At 36.6% G+C, this 25,367-nt stretch overlaps 5 protein-coding genes and 1 long non-coding RNA gene across 8 annotated transcripts in view; 3 read left to right on the top strand and 3 right to left on the bottom strand.

Moving 5' to 3' along the window:
* Positions 1 to 648: 648 nt before the first annotated feature.
* On the bottom strand, positions 649 to 4,826 carry fam151b (family with sequence similarity 151 member B). Its single transcript, XM_016558152.1, has 6 exons — positions 4,643 to 4,826; positions 4,423 to 4,548; positions 4,124 to 4,283; positions 3,740 to 3,957; positions 2,825 to 2,960; positions 649 to 1,190 (listed from the first exon to the last, which is right to left on the bottom strand). Exons 1-6 carry the CDS (start codon positions 4,746 to 4,748, stop codon positions 1,040 to 1,042), a joined length of 897 nt encoding a protein of 298 aa, XP_016413638.1. The 5' UTR covers positions 4,749 to 4,826; the 3' UTR covers positions 649 to 1,039.
* Positions 4,827 to 5,788: 962 nt separating this feature from the next.
* On the bottom strand, positions 5,789 to 9,623 carry LOC107744465 (coiled-coil domain-containing protein 125). The gene is made up of 11 exons (XM_016558134.1): positions 9,575 to 9,623; positions 8,833 to 8,891; positions 8,575 to 8,661; positions 8,400 to 8,477; positions 8,222 to 8,307; positions 7,854 to 7,936; positions 7,655 to 7,767; positions 7,470 to 7,577; positions 7,165 to 7,318; positions 6,271 to 6,383; positions 5,789 to 6,161 (listed from the first exon to the last, which is right to left on the bottom strand). The coding sequence occupies exons 1-11, from the start codon at positions 9,621 to 9,623 to the stop codon at positions 5,847 to 5,849; spliced, it is 1,245 nt and encodes a 414-aa protein (XP_016413620.1). The 3' UTR covers positions 5,789 to 5,846.
* A 751-nt stretch (positions 9,624 to 10,374) lies between these two features.
* On the bottom strand, positions 10,375 to 14,752 carry LOC107744418 (cell cycle checkpoint protein RAD17). 2 transcript variants are annotated; one of them, XM_016558051.1, is made up of 16 exons: positions 14,658 to 14,752; positions 14,197 to 14,282; positions 13,815 to 14,063; positions 13,417 to 13,494; positions 13,149 to 13,311; positions 12,811 to 12,947; positions 12,542 to 12,594; positions 12,325 to 12,447; positions 12,171 to 12,240; positions 11,953 to 12,064; positions 11,651 to 11,839; positions 11,445 to 11,530; positions 11,203 to 11,349; positions 10,908 to 11,054; positions 10,680 to 10,800; positions 10,375 to 10,436 (listed from the first exon to the last, which is right to left on the bottom strand). In XM_016558051.1, exons 2-16 carry the CDS (start codon positions 14,236 to 14,238, stop codon positions 10,375 to 10,377), a joined length of 1,779 nt encoding a protein of 592 aa, XP_016413537.1. In that variant the 5' UTR covers positions 14,239 to 14,282; positions 14,658 to 14,752. The 2 variants fall into 2 exon arrangements, with proteins under 2 accessions (XP_016413537.1, XP_016413538.1); XM_016558052.1 differs by having other exon boundaries at positions 14,197 to 14,277; positions 14,658 to 14,748.
* A 39-nt stretch (positions 14,753 to 14,791) lies between these two features.
* On the top strand, positions 14,792 to 16,417 carry ak6 (adenylate kinase 6). The gene is made up of 5 exons (XM_016558053.1): positions 14,792 to 15,030; positions 15,182 to 15,274; positions 15,357 to 15,415; positions 15,640 to 15,785; positions 16,105 to 16,417. Exons 1-5 carry the CDS (start codon positions 14,994 to 14,996, stop codon positions 16,292 to 16,294), a joined length of 525 nt encoding a protein of 174 aa, XP_016413539.1. The 5' UTR covers positions 14,792 to 14,993; the 3' UTR covers positions 16,295 to 16,417.
* A 2,270-nt stretch (positions 16,418 to 18,687) lies between these two features.
* On the top strand, positions 18,688 to 22,962 carry LOC107744415 (MARVEL domain-containing protein 2-like). Of its 2 annotated transcripts, XM_016558049.1 has the most exons (8): positions 18,688 to 18,829; positions 19,172 to 19,239; positions 19,594 to 20,798; positions 20,954 to 20,983; positions 21,065 to 21,237; positions 21,433 to 21,604; positions 21,856 to 21,906; positions 22,256 to 22,962. In XM_016558049.1, exons 3-8 carry the CDS (start codon positions 19,620 to 19,622, stop codon positions 22,373 to 22,375), a joined length of 1,725 nt encoding a protein of 574 aa, XP_016413535.1. In that variant the 5' UTR covers positions 18,688 to 18,829; positions 19,172 to 19,239; positions 19,594 to 19,619; the 3' UTR covers positions 22,376 to 22,962. The 2 variants fall into 2 exon arrangements, with proteins under 2 accessions (XP_016413535.1, XP_016413536.1); XM_016558050.1 differs by lacking the exon at positions 19,172 to 19,239.
* An 841-nt stretch (positions 22,963 to 23,803) lies between these two features.
* Positions 23,804 to 25,367, top strand: part of LOC107744417 (uncharacterized) — a 1,906-nt gene continuing 342 nt past the window's right edge. The window contains exons 1-2 of the long non-coding RNA XR_001640473.1: positions 23,804 to 24,014; positions 25,044 to 25,133. This is a non-coding gene — a long non-coding RNA (uncharacterized LOC107744417). The remainder of the gene's footprint in view (positions 24,015 to 25,043; positions 25,134 to 25,367) is intronic.

Raw genomic sequence — 25,367 nt, 5'->3', positions numbered from 1 at the left:
AAAAAATCTGACTACACTGCACAATTAATCTCTTACACTGTGTCATAAACCACGCTAGACTTGCACTTATCACACACTGCATCTTTGTTGTTTATGATGAATTCGGTGCTTGCACGTACACCGCTTTTATTATTATTGCAGCTTAGATGTTCAAATAGCTGCAGTACTCCGACTTTGCCACAAGGAAACGTGCGTACGCCTGCTCAGACCCTGACGTGACATTAAGTACTTTTCCACGTCAAAGACCGTTTTTATAAATATGAACGTTGCCGTGGATTCACATTTTATAAATGAGGCCCCAGATCAGTAGATTAGAATGCTTTCGGACGGATCATGTGACACTGAAGACTGGAGTAATGATTGCTGAAAATTCATGACAATTGACAATTTTCTGTTTAAGACAGAAAACGGTTATTTCAAACTAATAATATTTCACAACATTACTATTTCAGCCGTATTTTTTTTTTATCATACTTCTGGGCGTACTTCACTGAGCATGCTACTTTTTTTCTTTTTCTTTTTTAACAACCGTTTATTGAATTTTCTTCTGGGAATAGTAATATACAACAAAAAGCAATTGTGCAAATTGCATACTTCTTACAAAAACATCAAAAATCTTACCGACCCCCAAATTTCGAACTGCAGTGAATGTTAGAGGCATAAACACTTTTTTCCGTAAATTTATTATGCATTTGTGATGACAAAATTCAAATATACAAAATGTTACAAAATGCAAACGTAAATTACAAAAATATAACATTTATCTAAGAGTTGTATTTGTGTCTCTTTGTACATTAGTGGGTAATTAAGCATGACAACCAATGAAATGCGTGTTTAAACCTTATTGTCTGACTCAAATACAGTGTACATGTTGATAGGTGAATCCCAGTTCAAGTATTTATGCACTATTCCAAACCGTTTTTTTTGTATAAATAGTGTGATTAGTGTGTTCACACTGATGTTTTGTTACATTACATATATATTGTGTTTTATTGCTGTTTTACATCTCAAAGACAACATCAGTAAGTGTATTTGCTTTTTAGGTGTAGCCAGGTAGTCCTTTAAACTGTTTGATCTGAGATTCTAACAGGTCATAGTAGATCCTGGTTTTGCTGAAGTTTTGCCTGTAGAGCAACAGATCCTCCACTGTAAGAACATCATGTTTGCCTGTCCATACAGTCAGGCTGTATCTGAGAGAGAACAGGTGAGATGTTAAACAGAATCTCATTTACAAGGCCGACATTAAAGGCACAATATGTAAGATTTTTTTATTAAAATATCCAAAAACCATTAGAACAGTTTTATATATTTTGTATACATAATATTTTTTATATACAAAATTTTATATACATTTTTAACTAGTGACACGAACCGTGTCTATAGTGTCATTCTGTCGCCTGCCAATGACGTCATACTAGGGCTGCACGATAAATCTAAATGGAATCGAGATCGTGATTCGACAGAAGCTGCGATTGTCATGTGTATCTTTCAGTGAAGCACGGTTCTGTGATCAGCAGTAAATCTCCATCCAAAGGCCAGAGGGCGCTCTCGCGCTGAAACTTTAAATACGCCTCGCAGAAGAAACCCAGGAAATGCCTATCGCTGCAGCTGAATAAACAGAAGTTTCAACTGCTTTCATTGATTCAACGTGACTAATAAACACACGACTACGGCAATATACGCTTATTATAGTTATATTAATATATTAATATATTATAATATTATAGTTCTTATTATTATAATTTTCATTCAAATAAAGTATATTTATAATGCAATGCCTTTATCACTGCTTAAATACTATGAAATATGTTGCGTGCCTTATTCTGTGTAAGAAGCCACATCATCTCACAGAAGGATTTATTTCAAACACTCGACTGACGTTATGAAGTGAGTTTGGAGTAAAAATATGTTATTAAATGTGGTATTTTCACATGCTTTCAGATGGAGCAGCATTTACTTCACAGAGCCGTAGTTCACTGAGAAGCTATGCAAACAGCTGTCATTATCGCGAACGATTTCATAATCTTCAGAATCACGCAGTAACGCTGTACACAAAGCAGCACTGCGCTCACAAACGCTGCTCTATCAGGCATTACAGGCATGATGAAATGGAAATGAGACCAATTGGACCAATCACCACAGATTAGCGTCACACAAAGGAGGGGTTTGGAAAAATGAATCGTTGAGCGAATCGTTTGGGAGTCCTTGAGCAAGTAAGATAAAAATAAATGCATATTATAAGACAATGAAGGTTTTTTTTTTTGACATTGCATGCATGTTAACCTGTTGTTGGGGACTGCCAAAACCAAAATATGAACCTTTCCTTACCCATAATAGGGGCAATTTAATATGAAAATGTCAAATAATCCAAAGCACAAATAACATTGTCATTAAAGAATTCCATCTATTGATGCTTTTTCATGGTACAATTAAAGAGCATACTTCCCATTCACTTGTCTGAGACAGTTGAAAAAATTTACTTGCACAATTGCCTTTAAAACAACTGTTGAAGAGCAGCACTATCTCTGTAGAGGAGGCTTAAGCCTTCCCTTCACATCCTCTAATACCTCAGAACTGACCTCCAGTAAAGCAATGAGTTGCTATTCCAGTCACACACAAGTGTAATGGACAAGACACAACCAAATTATCCAGCAAGAAATTACTAAGCATTAGAATGAACTTGATTGTGTCCTTGCTTATATAACACAAATCAATCACCGAGGTAATAAAAAGGCTCCTTCACACAGATGTGTGGCTTAATAGCCTCTATAATAGTAAATATGGACATACATTTAAATAGACTGATTATTGGAGAATTTCTCACCGGTCTGACTGCTTCAAGAGCCACTGGAACTGTGGGAAGGACACAGGAAGGAGAGCTGCTCGGACTGGAAATGTGACTGGTTGCTTTAGGCATCTGCATAATTCTTCCATCTGATGAACCATCTCCCAGCTATAACCTATTTCCCAAAACAACACAAACACAGCAAATAATAATCAAGGTCTGAATAATAATAATTGATTATTAAGACTAGAATACACCAAGGGAAGTCAAATCAAAAGGCTGGGGGCAAAAAATAAAAGTACTTTTATTTTCACTCAAGGACAGACCAAACAGATGCTAATAACCACACAACAGTATGTAGCTCATCTGCTTTTCATTGTGATTTTGATTTGATTTAAATGCTAAATAATCTGTGTGTATATACTGCCATTCAGAAGAGATTTTTTAATGTTTTTGAAAAAAAGTTTATTTTCCTCACAAAGATTACAACGTTTAAATTTTCTAAAACGGTTCTCTGTTTAAATATTTATATTATAAAATCATATTTTATTCCTGCTATGGCAAAGCTGAATTTTCAGCAACCATTAATTCAGTCTTAAATGTCACAAGATTCTTTAGAAATCATTCTAATATGCTGATTTGATGCTCAAGAAACATTTCTTACTATTAATGTTGAATACAGGTGGGCTGCTTGATATTTTTATGGAAAATGTGAGCATTTTTTCAGGATTCTTTGATGAACAGAAAGTTAAAACAACAGCATTTATTTTATACAGAAATTACTTTACAGCCTTTACAGTCACTTTTGATCAACTTAATGCATCCTTTCTGAATAAACGTCTCACTTTCTTTACATAAAATAAAAATCTTACTGACCCCAGACTTATATATAGCTCACTTCTGATTGCCAATAAATACAAAACTTTAGTCAACTTAGTGTAGTAACATTCTTACCGGGATTGTCTGCATCTACGTCCCATCCAGTAGTCCAACCCAAAGAGAGAACATCATTTTCTGATTTTTGCGCTACTTCCTGTAGAAACACATGAGGGTCCAGAGGGGTGGCTGTGCCTCTAGGGCCAGGGAGAATATCAGCATTGATCCACACGGGACCCTGCAGCTGATCTCGGACCTCTTCCAGTAGAGTCATGGATGGGGATACAGCTGCGAGACTGTGAATCAAAGTGCAAATCAATGCTGCTGATCTGTCACTCATTCATCAGCAGCAAGGACAGTGTGGGAGAAATCAATCTAAACAAGCAATATGACTAGTGTCAACAGCATTATTAAAATTTAAGAATATAGACGTGAAAAAAAAAAAAAAAAAAAATCAGCCACCTTTTCAAATCCAATTTTATTCCTTTGTCTGATTTCGCAACTTCTTTAAGAAAGTCCTGCAGCGTTATATCACTGTCATTGTCAGGTGGGTGAGCCATAATAGGCACTTTTGGATCTTGACCCCTGAGAAGTACATCTGCTTCAATCATCTGTGCAGAACCTCAATGAAGAACAAAGAGAAGAAAGAGGAAACATCATCATATAACACATTATTTCTTAAGCTCGATCATGATATGGTCGTAAGAAAAACGAAAAGTACTGTAGGAGCAAAGCAAATGCTTCTTCATATTTGTACTCACCTTGTAGAGCCTCTGTGAGTTTGCGCTTACTGTTTACTGCATGATACCACTCGATATCAGCAGCATCTTTTCTTTGTATCGTCCCCTTGTCGAGGAAATATTCCAGTGTATGTTCGCTCATTGGTCCTATGAATATGCAACATACGAATTTACACTGATTCTTTTTCATCTGGACCAATGATAGTATCTGATTGGACAGCTAGCAAGTTAGCTTTCTTACCTTTGGAGTTTGACAGTGAGTGTAGTTTGAGGTAGCAAACGACAAAAGTTGCGATAACTGTTGTACATAAGATAAAACGATACCATTTATGTTTAACTAACCCCATATATTGTTATAAGTAGTTTACTTTTTCGAACATAACATTTACATTACGACAGCTAACTTCCTAAACCGGTAGCATGAAGCATTATGGGATATGTAGTTATTCAGTCCTCTGTATTTCTCGCTTTCACTTTACGAAAAGTACAGTGCCAGTTAAAGGTTTGGTTATTATGAATAATAATTATACCGTTATTAATAACGATGAAAATATGTTTTGAAGCACAATGTCAAATGTTGCAATAAAAGATAGAAGTAAAAAAAGTAGTGCTGTCAAACGATTAATCGCGATTAATGGCATCCAAAATAAGTTTTTGTTTGCATAATGTGTGTGTTCTGTGTATATTTATTATGTAGCTATATATAAATACACACACATAATATATTTTGAAAATATTTACATGTAGTTACATGTCTATATTTATATTCATATAATTTATATTATAAATAAATATATATAAATAACATATTTTCGAAAATATATACATGTATGTGTGTGTATTTATATATACATAATAAATATACACAGTACACATACATATATTATGTAAACAAAAACTTTTATTTTGGATGCGATTAATCGTTTGACAGCACTAAAAAAAGTATTCCCATTCCCTGTGTGAACCATGATATTTACATTTTTCATTTTGTAAAGAAATTTATTCATGGAAACTTTTCATTTCTAAAAAACTAATTTGCAAGCATAAGCTGTTGGAAAAGGTATATAATGTTTGTCCAAATATTTCACTACAAAATTTACAATATCTATTTAGCATTATATAACTGTTGTGAAGCTGTAGAGATAAAAATGAAACGGAGATTGGGGACACATCGTTTTCGTTAGCACTGTCATTCAGCTTAGATTTTTTATTTGTTGGCTTTTGATGCATAGATGAGGGAGGATTTAATTTTATAATCCATTTAGCTGTGCATTATGCATATTAGATCCTATCAACTGGTTAGAATTTTTGGGTATTTTAAGTTCTGTTATTCTAGGTTATTCAGGGTTACCTGGTGTTCTGGTTCATCTTAGGTAATGGCACAAAATATATGAAAATATTGCAGGTATTTGTCTTTTGAATTAATACAACATTTTCTTGTTCTTTTAAACATCTTTATTGTCAGTTTCTTTAATTTCAGTGGAGGGTTGATTTGGTTTGGAGGACTGCTCATCATGAGCTGCAGGGCTGTCAGGAACAGAGAGATGCTGTGATCCACCGCTGTCTGCAGAGCATCTACAGTCTCTTCCTCTGCTCCATTCACTCTCCTCAGAAGCCTCTGTTTTTGTTTTACTGTCTTTGTGTGAGAGGCCCAGCTCCTCTAGCTGCATCTGGAGACGTTTTTCCAGATCTTCAGTGTTTCGCGCCAACATGTAGCTCACCTTCCTCTGATGTGCCAAAGCCTCCTCTTTGTCATTTAACTGGAGAGGGAAGACAACCAAAAAGTAGTCATCTCAAAATGTATAGTGAAAGTATATAGAAACGTATATTAAAATTTTGAACATAGGCCATAATTAAAAGTTTACTGACCAGATCAAGCAGCATATGCAGTATTTCATTTGAATCGGCTGATATCTTTCCTTCGCTTGTTGTGGGCAGAAATTTCTTTAACCTTTCACCTACACTGAGAGACCCTTGCTTCCCTTTCAAATAAAATTAAAAAAATAATTACTAGAAATAAAGAGAGTGGCATTGTAAAATTGTGCCACATGAAACTGCAGTAATGGTGTCTACCAGAGAGAGTACAAGGAAATGATGGACCAGTTGTAGAAATGAGCCAGTGGTCTTACTGGTTAGTGCACTGCTTTCTGTTTTTGGTCCAGAATATGCATTCACATTTTTTTTATTTTGATTTGATTGATTGATTGATTGATTGATTGATTGCATGAGCCAGGTCAATCATCATAAACTAAACCTATTCAAACATTTTTATTAAATGTAAATAAAGCTTAGGATATTACATAAATATTAGATGAAAAAACGTAAACAGTTTGAAGCAGTAAAATTACTGGAAATAAATAAAAACTAATACTTGAACTATAACTAAAACAGAAAATAAAATGAAATTTACAAAATATCTTCATGGAACATGATCTGTCCTTAATATCCTAATGATTTTTGGCATAAAAGAAAAATCTATAATTTTGACCCATACAATGTATTTTTGGCTATCGCTACAAATACACCCATGTGACTTATAGATGGTTTTGTGGTCCAGGGTCACATATATAAATGATACTAAAATAACACAAGGCCCTAACTTGAGCCAAAAAAAAGCACAATTTACGATATCAATTTTGTCAGATTTTATTGCGGATTTTGAATACTTTTTGGAGATTTCTGTGGACAGTTTTAATGAAAGTGACATCTGTTACACTGCATGATTTTTCTCAGTTTTAGCTATACAGGTGAGCAGCACTTTACCTCTCTCATGCCTTTGGTAATGTGGCTGGTGTCTGTCGGTCTCAGCCTGCCGGAGCACGTTCTCACCGACTCTCCTTAACTGCTGCTCAAAGGCGATGCGGAAAGCATCCATCATGACATAAGCCTCCTCCTTCCTCTTCTGCTGCTCCTCCAGCTAATGCAGACAAATGCATTGTGTTACAAGACCCTCAAAGACAAATGAGCAAAGCCAGCGCTGTAATGGATTTAATACATGTATTGGCTAAATAGGAGGGTTAATTTGCAAAGTAATGGAACAGAAGTATTGACAAATACAAGACGAGCACCTCTTGCTTGAGCTGGAGAACCTGTTTGCGACTTGCAGCAGCACTTCTAGCACAAGAGCATGGCTTGCCCCCATTAGAGTTACACTGACATGCCCCATACACTGCCAGCTGAGAGATAAGAGGACAGAGAGCGGTTTAGTCCAGAACAAAGCTGTTTAACACAGACTACAATTAATCAACATTACCTCTAGTGCCGAACCGTCTGTTCTCAGGCTGCATGGAGGCTGGGTCCTCTGGTAGTCCCTTCTTTCCTTAGCACTGAGCATGGACAGGAGCTCCAGACATTTTTGGCTCAGAGCTAAGACACGAAATGCAAAATTATGCACTGGAAACAAACCAGCAATTGGGTCGTGAAATAAATGCAAGAAATATGATGTGACTTACAAGCATTCTCTGTCCTTTGCTCCTGATGCTCTCTCATTTTCTCCTCTAGTGCTTTCTTTAGGGCTTCGTTTTCTGCCAACACCCTGAAGTGGTATAGACATGAACCAGTGACATGTGGGCATTTTTAAAGTGACATGAATTTAAAACAGACCCCATTTATATAACAGACTCTCAATATGTAGTTTGAGTCTTATTGGGAATGTTATTAAAATAGACTTTTTTTAATCAAAATGGTTGTGGATAGCATTTCACATTGACCTTTTAGTAGGGATGAAATAGCGGCAAATCTTTTCTTCTGTATCATCAGAGAGAAGACTGTCGTTTTTGATTCATGCCAACTATAAAAGTGTCTTTTTGCATGCATATACCTCTCATACTTTAAACTCCATGAGTTTTCCACATTCTTGAACTGCACCTGGTTGAAAGTGATCTCCCATTGCAGTGCATTAAGCTCCTGTGTGGAAAAAAATTCAAAGAAATGAGATCATATTTGTGCCTGCATTAAAAATGATTAAAAGCGGTTTAGTTATTGTTTGAGTAGGACACCTTTTCTAGGGCCTTGTTCCTCTCTTCACTCTTCTGAAGCAATATTTTAGTATGACAAGTTGCTTTGTCCAAGATTGCCTTAAAGGACAAAATGTAGCACAGGGCTTTAAACCACTTCATAAATGACCTAATTAGACCTAATAATTATATTAATCATCAAAATATTTTGAAATACCTGTCCTTGCAAGATCCTAAGAGCTTCATGTTTTCCCTCCAGTTGGCGATGAGTGACCTCCAGTTCTGTGCGTAACAGCTCCACTTCCTGATATGGAGCGAAGATTTACATACACCTGAGGCATGTTCATATGTGAAGATGTATATCTTTTCTTTACTCCATTCAAAAACTCACAGGGGTGCTACTTTTCTTCAGCTTGTCCTCTATTGTGTAAGACATGGAAAATATTTTGTTGGAAAGTCTCATTAGTAAGTTTACCTCTGTGACCTCCTGTAGTCTTCTCTGCAGCTCTTCACTTGTGTCCTCAGAAGAGCTTTCTACAACAGAACGCAGTTAGATGTAAAATAATAAGACACTTTTGTTTTTTGCATGTCAGCACATGGTTTTCTAGGTTTGCCAACACATCATATCCTGGTGGTAGTGTGGTTCTCAAATGACTATTGTTGAATATTTGTTTAAGTACAGAATTGCTCAAGGGAGTACACAAAGTTTCCTTCCTGATAAGAAACAGCAGGTGTTGACTTCACCAAATACTGCAAATCAACAGAGCATGCACAGTAAAACCCCCTGGTCGGACATTACCAGGAAGTTATCATAATTAAAGACATTAAAACTGAAGTCTATGTAAATATCATGTTTGACAGTCAAAACAGAAGACATGGAGCTCGATACTTTCTGTGTAGCTTACTGGTGGTGGTTAAAGCAAAACGAAACTTTTATCGTTCCTAGAAAGTAGAAGTTAGAATAATAAGGTAAGACAATAAAAATATAACCATTACAAACCTTTACGAAAAGTTCAACCTTGAGGGGTCGTATTTCGTTAACAAGAACAACGACGAAATTCCACTTCAAGACTTTCCGCTGACGAAGTGAAACTAGTAAAGGGGCGTGTCTGACCCAACAGGTGCTTTATTACAAAAGTACACACTATAGATCGTGAAATATGTCGCTCTAGTGTTACAGTTCCAGGGATCCCCAATAAGATAGTAGCAAAAATAACCTTCATGAAAATCATTCAGGAAAGCTACTAGTATTAATTCCTTTCCCATTTTGAGTTTCCACTAAACCAATAAAATAGAACAAGGATAGATGAACTGTAAAAAAATAAAAAGATTGTTTCTTTTAACCATCATATATAAAATTGAATAAAAATAGCAATACGTTGTATACAAATGTAACCACATTTACACACCTAAAATATACAGATTTTAAAACATACAAATACATGACACATACCTTTCCACTGACTCCCTGCTGTATCTTCAGCACCCCAGCGACAGTAACAAATATGGATTCAGAGATTTAATAACTAAACAAACAAATAAATAACAAAACAGCCATCAAAGTTGCAAACATTGATTTATTGCAGTCACTTATTTGACTGAAGTGTAGATTATCTACTTCTCAGTCTCACAGCATTGTTACACCGTGACAACATAAAAAATGAATTATGGCTGTAAATGGTCATACTATGTTCTATTTTTAGAGATACTTTCACTAATATCCTCTGGATTTGGCCAATCACAACGCACTGGATAGCTGGCTAATCAGAGCACACCTCGCTTTTCAGACCGATTAGTTTTGTAAAAATCGACGCGTTTCAAAAAGGCGGGGCATAGAGGAGAAACAATAATGTACAGTATGTGGAAAATAATGTTTTTTTTTCAACTTTAAACCGCATAAACACATTTCATTACACCAAATACACAAAATAATGTTCTTTTTAGCAGCATCATATGACCCCTTTAAACCATTTGAGAAATCTTTCAAATGCAATAATACTTCAAAGTTGTGTTTATCTCACCTTCCAGGAACCCTCTTTTGAGAAAGAAGGCCAACATTCTGGATGAAGGCTATTTGAGCTGATATGAGAAAGATGAAAAAAATATATTAAATAGAACAAATAGACAAAGCTGAATTATGTATGAGGAGAAATGCACCATTCATTTTTGACCAAAGTCTAGCATAGTTGTGTAGGAGGCAGGAAAATAATAAATATTGAACTTGAAAGATTATGGTATGCAGTTTGATTAAATTATTATTTTTTTTGAATAAATTTAATTGTGTATTTGTATATTTTGTGAATGCTAAGGTCACATATTCACCTTGATTTCTCATTGGGTTGGTGAGCTTTGCAAGGTAAGGCACCAGTTCTGTCAGGAGGCTCACAGGAGTAAGGCAGAAATTTAAGAAGAGCGACTGTGCGGTCAGGTAATTCTCTCGATACTATCACAAAACCAGGATTAAAATATATCAATATGATACATTAACAATTACTTACAATGCTGAATAATACAAGTACAACAGATAGATAAAGTAAAAAATAAATATACCATCTTGTTTATGTGTAGCCAATGCGGTTTATGAAGAGGCCTGAATCTGGCATTGGACTGGCTGCTAGCTTGTGCTCGAGAAGAGTTTGAGTGCATAAGGCCTCTAGTGGCCACTGATGAGCCATATTCCAACATAGTCGACCTTGACTGTGAAAAGTTGAACACCATTTCAACAAAAAGTTGTTGCTAAGATACTACATAATGATAGTCCTCAGAAATCAAATGTTACATCTTAGAGCAACCCTGCATATCCCTATGTGTGTTATTATGGAAGTCCAATAGCATTTGCACTCACGCTCCACTCTGCTGTCAGGAAGTCTGCATCAGAGAGGTACTCGCTGGCTCGTGCTATATCCTCCACATCCGAAAAGAAGTCAGGGTAGTTCTGATGCAGGAAGAGGTTGAAGAATTCCCCAGACATATGGGAACGCTCAATGACAAGCTGAGGAAAATATCATAATCAAAAGATTGTTAGAACATTAAAGCAGATGAAACTTTTTTTATATAGTGCAATTTACAACATAAATTAATATTTACTTCAGGATCAACAAGTAGTTTGTCCCTCTGATGATCTGTTAAATGTGAAGGCAGCTTGGGTGCTTGAGAGCTTTCATAGCTTTCACCTAAAAATCACATGCCATCCATTGGTATAAATATGAATGAATTTACACAGTTCATGATGTACAACATATCATAGTAATCGGGAGAAAAACATTTAAAAATGGGAGTTGAAAACGACTAACGTTTGCAGTAGAGGATTTTCCCTAAAGCTCTGAAAAGGAAAAGTGAAGCATCTTTCCCTCCAATAGCTTGGCTTTCAACCTGCATGTCTGTTGATTTTGAAGACTTGCTCCTGCCCTTTGCCCTCACGACAGGTTTTGCTGTGGATTTGCCCTTCTTGGAAGCCCAGAGTCTTTTCTCCAGACAACTGTCTGAGAATCGAAAAGAATGAATGCATAATTACAGCTATAAACTTATTTTAAAGAATGACAGAATAAATTAATTCTATATACTATATAAATAGTTTCAGTGGCTATTTTCTCACCGGTAAATGAAGAAAACTGCAAGCTGTTGATGGCACTGCGAATATCTCCTGAACTTCCTGAGCAAAGAAGATCTAGAGCACCTTTATCAGGAACAGAGATCCTGCCAGAACTCTGCAAAGACCATTTAAAGATACAGATATGCTGAGTGAAGTATTATGGATCTCGGGGTCAAAACTATCTGCTCAGAAGGCATAGAAAAGCAAACCACACAACCTACCTTTCCTGCCTCAATGGTTACAATGCGGCTTAGGACCTTCATCATACTGGTGGGGGCCACAGGGTTAAAACTGAACAAAAGAGATGCTTTACCTATGACGACCTTGGGTTCGAATATTTTTAATTCTGAAAAATTACATTGGTTGTATTTGTACCTAATGCTGTGAATTTCAAGTTCATGCAGAACATCCTTAAAGAGAAGTCTGGAGTTCTTGTCCCCGCTGAGACTATCGGACACAATCAGGACCAATGGGCACCGGCCAGTCTTAATAAATTGCCTAAATGAACAAGCAAAAATAAGGACAATGATAATCAAGATACCAGTGACAACTAATTATTAACAATACTTCAAAATATAGTACTAGAGCTCACCTGAGTATATCGTGCAAGCACCCTGGTTGCCTATAGAACTGGTTTGGAAATTCCTGAGATAAAACAAGAAACAATGGAAAAGTGTCACTCAGCTTCTCGATTTTAATTTAGCATTAATGTTCAGTTTCTCATCAATTTCAAAATCAATTGCATTTTACTAGCCCAACTCTTTCTCTTTTGTATAATGTATTTCAGATTTATGCAAAATAGCACAAAGTGTGTTTTTCAACATCATAGTGATATTTTTGAAGAGCAGTTCTGTGCAACACCTCTATAAGAATTATTTTCCTGTCTTCAGTCACTTTCTCTCCGCTCATTTGTAGACGGCTGTATTTGTTGGCTCTTAGCAGGAACTCTTGGAATAACCCTGTTTGTGAGCTGCCATGGAAACTGTTAAACCTTGAATCTGTTAGAATAAAAAGGTCAGAGGAATAAGCTAAAAAAAAACATTTCATAATATACAGAGAGACTGAGACATTACTTCATCCATATATGATTCTGATATGTGATAAAAATAGGGGTGCTAAATAATTATCATTGACTAGATATTACGCATGGTGTCACAACATGAACATCAGTCACGACTAGTAAGAAGAAGACTCCTGACCTGGATCAAAGCTTTGTGTGAACAAATCCTCCGCTTTGTACTGAGAGGTGGTGGAGGGATTTGACCACTCTTGGATCTGAAACCCCAAATCCTTGGCAAGGACTCGGACAGTTGCCGTCTTCCCACATCCTGAGGGGCCAGTGAGCAACAGAATGGCACCACCCTGTGGAGCAATAACCACAAATACAACACAGAGTATAAAAAACAATCCCCAAATGACTCAATAAACATACATCTCCCAACATACAGTACGTCATGCTTGTCAGACCTTTTTTGATTTGTCCAAATTAACTCTCAACCAGGTTTCAACTTCTTCAACTTTCTTTTTGTGGACTGCCAGTTCGGCCTGTCAGAAAGAAAAAAAAACAAGCATTTAAAGCAACAAAGCTTGTAGATTGAGATAACAGCGATATGAAAATGTTAAGTAACAGACGAATGTGTTCTTAGTAGCACAATCTACCTCAGAGTAAAATAGTTTGTATGACCTAGACTAGAGTACTCAGCCCTACTGTATGAAATCTAATCAAACTCATTGAAATTGTCATAAGCTAGCTTTACTTCAGTCACACACCTAAAAGTGTTAGAGAGGCATTGGAACTAAATTTCAGGAAGGTAAATTTTCTAAGAACTGTACGAAGCACCCCCTGGGCCACACAATTTCTGTACCTGCGATTGGGGAGCATACATATCCACCCAAGGCTCATCCTGGTCTGGTTTATGTGCTTCACTTGACACACTGATCTGGTTGCTGGACACATGAGAATCTACTTTCCTCTTCCTGGATTTTTTCTCTGCTTGGTTCCCAGTAGATGGCCACCGGGTAGTTTTGCTTTCCCCTGAGAGTGGCCCCTTTTTCAGGGACCTGTTCACTCCTCCCAAAAGTTCACCAAATGATGGTTCCACCCAGCTGTTTATCTTAACAGGAAATACAAGCAGAACACATATAGTACATCAGCATCAGTAGATTCAGAGCATCCTCATTCATTCTCAGAGTGCAGAGGATCGTTTTGGATATGAAAAAAGAAAGAATGATCAAGATGTTACATACTTTTCCAGAGGACTGCTTTCCTCCCAGAGACAGCTTTGACATCGTCAATTCTGACGTCCCATTCAGTTACTCCATGCAAAACTGTGCTGGGATGAAAACCAAATCATTTACATAATTTATAAAACGGCAAAGATGGGATTCACCTCTGCGAGTTTACGAGAGGAGGACAGTAAGTTAGTAGTAAATGTTAGTATAATTAGTATAATTTCGACTATGTATAATCACAAGTGGAGCAAACTTTACTATAAAACATGTTTTAGAAGAACTCGTATACCAGTAATCCAGACATTTAATAAAAGCGTTATCCGGAATTTTGGCCAAGTTTATTAATCAGAGTTCAGAAAGTTCGCTCCTGACCGTTAGCTCGACTTAACGAATGCTAGCAGTCATTGTCAAGTTATCAGGCCAAATCAACCAAACCGTGGCTAGTACACTGTTTAGGCAATACAGTATAAACTTACCCTGGTCATCTCTACAGAGGATCTTTGTAGAACAACAATGTCGACTATTTGTGTTTGCAAGTAACAAGTAACATTGTGCTAACTATCCCTTTAAAGCTGTGACGAACCGCCCCTCAGCTGGCGCATACTGATGACGTCATCAAACACGCGCCGCCACAATTTTGAACACGTTTTTATGTTGATCTATGCTCTGACAGGCACATCATAAGATATGACCAACGGATTATTTACATATCATATGTTTTTGTATGCTTATTGATACTGAGCATCCAGCAGAGATTTGTGGAAAACGAGCTGTGTTATTAATTGCATTATTTCCACGTGTGATACCTTGCAATGAGGATCATGAAGAGACCAAACATTCTTCTTACAGGTAGTCTACATTTTATTAGGTTGTTCCTAATAAAAATGTAGTTTGAATGTATTAAGTAGGTATAGCAATGATCAAAAATGCTAGTAATAATAATAAAATGATGTTTTTTCATGATTGCTAAACATTGATATGCTTCCTCATGAACGGACAGGAACCCCTGGTGTAGGAAAGACCACTCTAGGCAAAGAGCTGGCTCAGAGAACAGGACTAACCTATGTGAATGTTGGTGATTTGGCACAGGAGGGTAAGTTAATGTTCTTTGAAATAAAAGTTTGTTGTTTATTTTTAAGAATTAGTTAAAAAATATATATACTTTTTCTCTTTAGGTCAGTTGTTCGAAGGATTTGATGAAGAATACCAGTGCCCTATATTGGATGAGGACAGGGTATGTACTATTGTAATGGATCTAATTGTTCCCCCTTTAATTGGATGATGTAGTCACAGAATTTGTACAGTGTAATCTTGAACAAAATACATTTTATAGTGTTTTATTAGATAGGGGTATGGTATTCAGCAGGTTATTGAATCCGCACTGACCACCATTTAAAAGCAAATCCAACAGGCTGCACATAATAAAACAAAATGTTAAAGACAATTTAATTGTTTTAGGTTGTGGATGAGCTGGAGGACAGAATGGGAGATGGAGGCGTGATTATTGATTACCATGGCTGTGATTTCTTTCCTGAACGCTGGTTTGACATTGTTTTTGTCCTCCGCACAGACAACACCAATCTCTACAATCGTCTTGAAAGCAGGTTTGTGTTCATAACAGTTAACAGTAATGTTCATTACATATGTGATATTTCAGTTTAGGCCTTTTTGACTACTTTCTTTATCTTTAAAATAGATCTGGGATGAGCAACACCGCGAACATTTGAGGAATTATTATTATTTTTTTAAATCATCCTAAGGCAGATAAAAGTTCCCCTTATTGGAGAAGAATTTATATAGCATATTCAGACAATCTTAGTGATTAAGGGCCTAATGTACAGTTCAGCAGTCATTTACGTACTGTGTGGCTGTATGCTTCCTGTTGCTGTGATTTAAAAATATATATATATCTTTCATATTCAGAGGATACACAGGAAAGAAGCTCCAGGACAATGTGCAGTGTGAGATTTTCCAGACTATCTATGAGGAAGCCATGGAAGCCTACAAGGAGGAGATAGTCCACCAGCTCCCCAGTAACACTCCTGAGGACCTGGAGAGGAATCTGGAGCAAATTGTTCAGTGGAGTGAACAATGGATGAAAGACAACAATTGACATGAGACATTATATGTGAAAGGCTCAAACACTTTTTGAGTTCATGTCAAAGTAGACAGACATCACATTTCATAGTTATTGTTCCCTTGCTTCCAAAATGAATGAATACAGTATTTAAAAGAGCCTCTTTCTGTTGACTAGTTTTATTTTTTTGATTAAATTATCAAAGAAAAATTTACATTCTTTGATAAATGATTGTTTAGCTGCCACCAAATACCAGAAACATTTTACATCTGTTAGTAAGTGGAATTTAGAATCAAATCTAATTCACAAAAATAATGGTAAATTACATAGGTGTTTCTCCTCAAAAGATGGATCACAAGTACATAATTAGTTTATACTTAACATAATTAGATTAATTTGGCAACTCTTAAACGTAGCTACACTGTCTTATTTCTAGTCGGGAAAAAGTCACTCATGATGGAGAGTCAGTTTTATTCACTTTTCATCAGTCATTTAAAATCGCCGTTTCTATTTTTGCTTTATAGTTTTATTTTCTCTCTTATTCTCTCCTTTAATGCTCTATCAACAATCAAACCATCATATCTACTTCTAAAATTCCTGGATGATCCAGTCCCTCTGGCATATCATCAAGTGCAAGGATAAAAATAAATCTGAGAATAATGAAAGAAACTAAGATTTATGTTGCCTCAGGTTGGTGCTGTGCAATAAATTGCTTTTTTTTTTTTTTTGCAAATTCGAAAAGACGGCAAAAAAATGCAATTCAAATAGACTGATCCCTTGTAATTGGAATAAGGTGGCCACTAGGGATGTGCATCTCATAACTCAGGCCGATACGATATGCATCTCGATGCATAATGATACGATGCATTAAAGATACATATGAAGCAGCTACCATGCTTGGGAAACTAACCTGGTCTAAAGCAGGTTAACTATCAGACTAAGCCGAGTTCCTCTAACACTGACCAATAGGAACGCTATTATTTGACTCTTTTTTTTTTTTTACAGTAGCCAAGCAGAAAGGCTCTCTCTGGTTTTATGACAGCTGTAGGCTACCTTTGCAGAACAGATAGCAGAACAGAACATTACAATCAAAAATGGCTCTTTAAAGCATTAAAATAACTAAATTAAAAGTTAAAATCACTGAATTAAAATGAAAATAAATAATAAAGAAAATTACTTTTAAACTGCTATAAGAAGCACACATTAACTCATTTGAGTTTAGTATTTAGTACTGAACTAGCTTACATTTGATTTACCCATTACAATAGTCCCTCTACAGTTACTGCTATCATAAAAATACACTTATATGAAGGTTTAAAATTCTACAAAAGGCACATTTAATGTCTAACAACAAATATTTTAGCAAAATGTATATTTTACTCAGAATTATTGCGCTCCTATTAGATTGCGCTCAGTCTGTTTAGCGCGCATGCGCGCACCAGCGCTCCTTCACTCGCGTAAATCTCGCCCACCCCTGACAGCAAAATGGAAATGAATATACAGATTATACATGAATATACAGATTAAAAATATACTTGTGACATATCAGTTATGCACTGAGGAAAACACAACGTCTCAAATGCATTAAACAGCACAGATAGCCTATATTCGCTGTTTGTCATGGTGGATCGATTTGAGCCATGATCGACATTCTGTTTAAGAATAATATAAGCATATATTTATGTCTATCTGAGTTAGTTTGGGCTCAAAACATAAAAGCTGCAAAGAGTTTAATTGGCAAAAAACCCGAATGTCTAATGAATGTGAAACGTCAAACTAACTTTACCGCCGTTTAAGAATAAGCGTGCACAAATTAGTGAGATTGTGTGAACTTAATTTGTCGTTTATGGAACCGCTTTAGCCCCGATTGATTTGTTAGGTTATTTCAAGTTAGGTTTCGGACTTTAATCCCAGTTTTTTCTCGGGTCTCCGTGGTGTTGTGATGCGTCATATTCACGCGCAGCGGTGATGAGAGCGCGCGCTTGACAAACAAATACATAGATCACAGATTATTGGTCACTTTCTAAATAATAAAAGTATAGTGCGTCCACTAGTAATTATATATAAATAAATCGGTTTTTACCGATGCAAATATGTTAGAAACGATGCATCGTGATACAAATGCCGACTTGTAGCCGATATACACTTTTTAAAACGATGCACCGCATCGTTAACTTTTTATGCCGATGCACCGAGCGAATCGGGCAATCTTCCCATCCCTAGTGGCCACATTAACAATATTCAGTGAGTGATTAACATTAAGAAATGTAAAATTCTCAAATTATGTTAGGCTGCTGTGTTTTGCCTAATCTTACCAGTAGCCTTTTATTAACCGTTTATTTGGTCATTAATGGCCTTTTGTACATACACGGTACAGTGAACAGTGCCATCCTCTAAAAAAACACACAATTTGTGTTGATAGATCAACTGATTTTTCATAATGAAGTGTTTCATCGTTTTCTTGTCAAACTGGTTTGTATCGTGACATCACACACTGGGGCAGGACAAGTCACGTGATCGATTCCCCTTCACCTGCAACTGGCGGAAGACAGGTGTAAGTATCGGTACCAGGTAAGACGGCGATGTTTTTTTTTAAAATAAAATCTATATTTTTAGGCAAAAATACGTAGTCTACACACCCACATCTTGAGTGTAGAGAATGAATAAGCTCGTACAGTGCAAAATTAGTTCGTTTATTCATTTAGGATGACTTCAGGGCTTGTATGCATATAGTTCCGTTTTATTTCTTACGTTCTTTGTTGACAGGCTGGTTTCAAACCGCGTTAAGATCATGTCATGCAACGCATATTTTGTGCCATCGTTTCTATAAAGTCACATTTTTGCTAGATTTTTAAACTCGCTTTTAAGCTTGTTTGACCAATGTGTAACTCGCTTGTTTATTTGTTATTTCAGGTTGTTTTGTAAGGGGAAAAACACGGTTTTAAATTCACCCTGTGAGGCAATGTAACTACCGCACCCAGGTAAAACAGTTACTGAGAGTTTTGTAGTATACAGTATGCAATGTTTTTATGCACATATCAGAATTTTAATTGTGCATTTTCATAGTGTAGATCATAACGTTGTAGTTCCTACATTGACCAAAATATTTAAAACAATTGATTTGAATGGTTAAATGTAGTATAAATAATATTCACCATGTTGGTTATAATAGGCAATGGCATAACCGTAATAAATTGGCTTATTAATATCCGATAGAATTTAAATATCAATCAATCCTTACTTTTATGTTTGTAAAAGATGTGCAAATGGCATGATGTCTGTTTGTATGTGACACAAGACACTATAATAATGTGAATAAACTTTCTGATCCTCAGTTCGCTCAGCTGCTAGAACCATTCCCATGTCTTTTGGAAACGGGTCAGCGTCCCGCTTTGATCGGGTCCGCGATATGCCTCACTATGATCAGGTGCCCATCGGCTCACTGCCGTGGGGTCAGCAGCCTCCTTACCCACTCGGCAGTGAAATGGCAGCATCTAGTTATGACAGTTTACCACCACCGCCTCTCCCCGAAAACCCTCCTGTTGGCCCAGATTTCTACCCGAGTGATGTTGAAGACCAGGTGGATGATGCCATGGACATCAAACCCGTCCGACGCTTCATTCCTGACTCTGTGAAGAACTTCTTCAGAGCCAGTGGCAACCAAGGCAGCAAGAAATGGACCTTTCCACCACCACCACCTGATGTGAACACCACCACCGAAGGCGTCCTGTGCTCTCCTCCACACTCACGTGCACCCTCACCTACAGCCCCCAGCTCTTACCTAGACCCTTATGGAGGGTCTGGAGGCAGCTACAATTCAAGGAAGGAGCAGGCAACGTTATTAGGGGAGCCGCTGGAATCGGTTTCTGGACGCTCTTTGCAGACGGCTATGACTTACAGTGAGAAGGTGGAGGAATACAATCAGCGCTACGCGTATATGAAGTCCTGGGCTGGTCTTTTGCGCATTTTGGGATGTGCAGAGTTGCTTTTGGGGGCTGCTGTTTTTGCATGCGTCTGTGCATACGTGCACAAAGATAATGAGTGGTTTAATATGTTTGGTTACTCCATGCATCAGATGTCTGGGGGTATGTATGGGGGAACATCAATGGGTGGGATGTACGGAGGAACTGGAATTTCCTACTCGGGACCCTTGACTCCTTTTGTTATTGTGGTGGCTGGAGTGGCCTGGATAGTGACTGTCATTCTAGTAGTGTTAGGCATGACCATGTATTATCGTACCATTCTACTAGACTCCAGCTGGTGGCCAATCACAGAGGGTGTGATAAACTTGGTGTTAGCGTTGCTCTACTTGTCAGCTGCAATTGTGTATGTGCGAGACACAGTGCGTGGAGGTCTCTGCTATTATCCACATTTCAACGCTGGGCCCAATGCGGGGTTTTGCCGAACAGAGGCTGGACAGAATGCTGCCATCATCTTCCTCTTTCTCAACATGCTGTTGTATCTCGTGGGAGCAGGCGTGTGTCTGAAGCTGTGGAGACATGAAGCTGCAAGGATGCGCAGAGAGAGAATGGGTCTAGATGTAAAGTTCAAATTATTTGTTCTTTGAAATTGATTAACATAAAGTGAAAAATAATGCTCATAATGATTTTGCTATTTTAGTAATAGCAGTAAATTATCTCAAGCGTAGCTAACAAAGTCTAATTTGCTTGCTTTTCTGTTCTTATTCGTATTTAGATGAAATCAGAAGGACTTCCGCTCAATATGGTAAGCCGTTGAATTTTAATATTAAGAAGAACATTTTCAGATTTTAAAATCACTGTTGTAATGTACTATTTGTAATCTCAGATTGGTGCCGGCTCAAGTGTCTCTGTGCCCATCCAAACCGCTCCAGTAATGGCCAGTCCAGACTCTTATGATGGCACTCCTGCCAACCCAGTTATGATGGAACCAGAGATCTTAAGGGGTCATATTCCTGCTGGCCACATCCCCAAACCTGTGGTCATTGCAGACTATGTGGCGTGAGTTTCAAAGAATACTTCTGTTAACTGAAATCAGTTAATTAATTCTGGCAACTTCATGAAATATATAAACTCGATTTTAATGAAGTTCAGACACTAGCCACATATTTAGGACTGGTTATTGTTACCTCATGCCTTTTTTAATCTCTTATCCCTTTTGCATCTGAATGTTCGGTCTAATCTTTCTCCTCACAGGAAATATCCCACAATCCGGTCTGATGAGGAGAGGGAGCGATACAAGGCTGTGTTCAATGATCAATATGCAGAATATAAAGAGTTGCATGCTGAGGTTCAGGTCTTAACGCAGAAGTTTGAGGAAATGGATAATCTGATGAGGAATCTACCACAGCAGCCTTCCAGTCAAATGGTAATTGTTTGAAACAGCAAATTCTTTCATAATTATTATACTTATATTATTTGAGAAACTACATGGAAATATTTGTAATTGAAAATTCGTTTGTGACCATTAAAATGAATTAGATAAGACTCAAAGATGATTAAAACCCTGTGACCAATCACAGTACAATTCCTTTATACATTTGTCTAAATACATTTCTCTAAAATCTTTGTATTGAAACAGAAATATTTTAGATATTAATCTTGGTTTTCCTCCCACAGGAGCAAGAGAGAATCAATAGCATTATTCAAGAGTATAACAGAAAAAAGGCTGTAAGTACTGTTTAATACTGTTATCTATCTATTCTACTTCTAGGAGTTTTAAAGTAATACACAGAATACATGTTAGGTATTTTACTTTTCCCAGAAAAGCTAAGCCGTCATGGTTCTACAAGTTTCTTTGACCCATTTCAAAACCTTCATCTGCCTGTTGCCTTTCTTCATTCTTTAGTCTTTGCAAAAGAATGACATAGTATCTGTCTCCGTTTGAGTGCCACAAACAATAGAAACTGAAAAACTGGAAATGTTAGGGGGACATAAATGGAACTATTGAAATGTTTACGTACTTCCTGTGTGTGTGTGAGTGCACGCCAAAGAATACTTTACGTGTTTCTGGTTGTAGGACCCGACATACCAGGAGAAAAGGGAGAGATGTGAATATCTGAAGAGCAAACTTGCACACATAAAGCAGAAAATTCAGGAGTATGACAAAGTAATGGACTGGAATGATGGTTACAGCTAAACAGAACTCCATTATACTTTCTTCAAAGAGGGTCCCAGAAAAGAAACAACTGGCCGAAAGAAAACTGTCCATGGCTATAACTTCAGGAATTAATGGAGTTTTGGTTTGGTCTTGGTTGGTATTGAAATAATTTCATATTGAATTCAATAGAGCAGGAAAGTCCAGTGAAGGACACCTACCACTTTAAACCCAGCAGTGAAAATGTCACCTTTATTACTGATATATCATGTGGAGCAACATCAGCAATGTTTTGATCATATATATTATATATGATATACCGTATATTTCTATATAAATGTTTTATTTTAGAAGTAGGTAATTTGAAGGAAATCACTGGAGTCTTTGAGTCGTTTAAATAGCAGTATCTCTATAATGATCCTAAATTGCTTGGTATATTTATAGTTTTCCTAGTTTAATTTTCACTTTTTGTGTGTTTTATACTGTACAGTCATGTGTGAGTTATATGTACATTTTTTATCACCATGTCCATCTACCTTCGATTTCATTATTTTGTAATTGATATTGGAAGTAGATAAAATAAACAGGCCTGCCTCCACATTGTACTGGCAAGCATTTCCTTTTTGACAAAATGATGAACTAGTAGTTTATACGCCGAGATACATACCGCCTCTCATGTGTCTGTTTATACTTTAACACGCTATACTACATGGCTCTGAGCATTATAGACCTGCTGTTGTAAAGTACCGGTAATATACACTTATACTGGCTTGACAGTATTGAAGGTATCAGGTTACAAGCTGCAATTGACCTCAGGATGAAAAGGTGCTCATACAACCTTATGCCTCATGAATATTGAATATGGTGTGTAATAATCTAGAACAATCCTGCATTAATCATTGTTATTGTTTGTATGGCAATTTATGGTAACTGAAACCATGATTACAGGTCTGAGCCATATGTTGCACTAAGGAGAGACTGGCAATTAGCAAAGCACTTACGAACAACTTGCTTATTATTTCTAATTAAATGATAACTGGAGTGGATTTTAAAGATACCTCCCAGATTACAAATTCGTGATTTGAGCAATCAGAAATTCCATTGGTCTTAATACATCTCTTGCAATTTATGCGTATGTTTTCGTATTAGCTATTACAGGCGTCTAAAATCTTTTTCCTTTGGTGTAGAGATGGAGCATAACATGATTATTAAGCATTTAATTACTGGATATTTTCTATGAATGTGGTACACGTTGGTGTTTTATGATACATATTTTTAAAAGCATTAGAGACAGAAATAACAGTAATTGTTGTCTAAACTACTAGTTTACTCTAGTAAAAAATTATCTAACAAAATTAACACAGCCTGAATTTTTTTGCAATGCTATAGACGATATGTATTGTGAAAGTAGCGATGCAAATAAACCTGGCTCGTCTTGCGTCCGTGAAGTCGGCACCGTGCGCACACGTTCAGGGCGGGGCTGCACCTGTGCAGGTGAGGACGGGAGGAGGCTGGTTTCACTGATGTGAGAGAGAGGGCAGATCTATCTATCAAACTCTCGGTATTCAGCGGGCGTTTCCTGAAGGCTGAGCGTTTTGTAGGTCCGTGAAATACTCCTGTACTGAGCGAGGAAGGGTTACAAACTATTTACCAGATTTGACTGCTTTGGTAAGGAAGAAGGGTGAGTTTCCGCGATACGGTTCATTTATTTTCTATTTTGTAATTTGTTTTTAAATATACTTAGCTGAATACTGTAACCTATTGCAGCCTATGTTGTTGATTGTTGTGTGTACTAATACGCAGCGGAACTACGTTGCGCGGAACTAATTTTAGAAAATGTAAATAGTTGTAGGCTATGCTAAGCTTCTTCTTTGTGTTTTTTTTTCTTTTGACAAGCATTATTTTCTCCAGACCTTCGTAATGTGGTTATTCGTGTAAAATTCCAGGTGTCAGGTGTCCTAATTCTGAGAATATTTTGACGTTTTTTTTTTTTTTCCCGAATGTACACAAGCTGAAGTACTGATGTAGCCTACTGATTTTTTTTTTTCACTTGACCTCAAACGTTGATCTAATATTCTCATGTTTCTTAAATGAAAGCATGCTAGAAATCTGCAACTTATCCATACACAAAATTAATTAAATAAAAGTACAGTGATAAGTTGTTTTGCTACAACCTACTGCCACCAGGCTGTGATGTAACTCTAATTGTAAGCAACTGGACACATTTGAATTCAAACCAGTAAAAATAATTGAAAACAAAAATAGAAATTCATAAAACAGACTGAAAACTCTAAAAACGGTTTTAATCTCACAATCATATATTGAAAAGCATTACAATGGTCAGCCATATTTTTAATTAAAATGAAATAAAGATTTGAAATGAATATATAAGTAATCAATTTTTTTTATCCTGAACATTATTCTAGTGGTGATGATAGTGATTTTATACTGTATATCTTACTGATATATATACTGTTGGTGTTACAGGACAACACCTGGTCCCTTTTTACAATTATGTAAAAAAACGAATCACATTCTGATTGCAGAGCCATTAATAACTGTAATGTAAAAAGCCACTTTGTATCTTAAGTTGTATCACCATCCCTGTATCTAGATTAGATCAAGGTCTGGGTTTTTGGTTTTATTTCCTCAACAGTGCATTATTATATCACATTGATTCATCAATTATGTTTTTTCATTCTTACGTTAGATTTCACCCAGATAACCCTGTGAAGTTTGTCCAGGAAACTAACATCATGCCGAAAAAATCAAGTCGGCCTCATGCATATGGTGGCAGACAGTAAGTTGCATATTAGAGAAAGCATGTAATCATCCATTATCAGTACAAACAAGTTTTCTTTATTGACCTTTTACTGCCTCATCGTAATGGTGTTATGACCTGAGCAGTATTGTTTTAGTACCATTGATGTATATTATTATAGTTTTTGTTAATATTTTGAATTTTTATTTTCTATTTTTACTTTAATTTTAGTTATGTGTATATATATATATATATATATATATATATATACAC

This window comes from Sinocyclocheilus rhinocerous, unplaced genomic scaffold, assembly GCF_001515625.1.
Source record: "Sinocyclocheilus rhinocerous isolate Xijiao unplaced genomic scaffold, SAMN03320098_v1.1 scaffold196, whole genome shotgun sequence".
Classification (NCBI taxonomy): domain Eukaryota; kingdom Metazoa; phylum Chordata; class Actinopteri; order Cypriniformes; family Cyprinidae; genus Sinocyclocheilus; species Sinocyclocheilus rhinocerous.
This window is presented reverse-complemented; position numbering and strand designations above follow the sequence as displayed.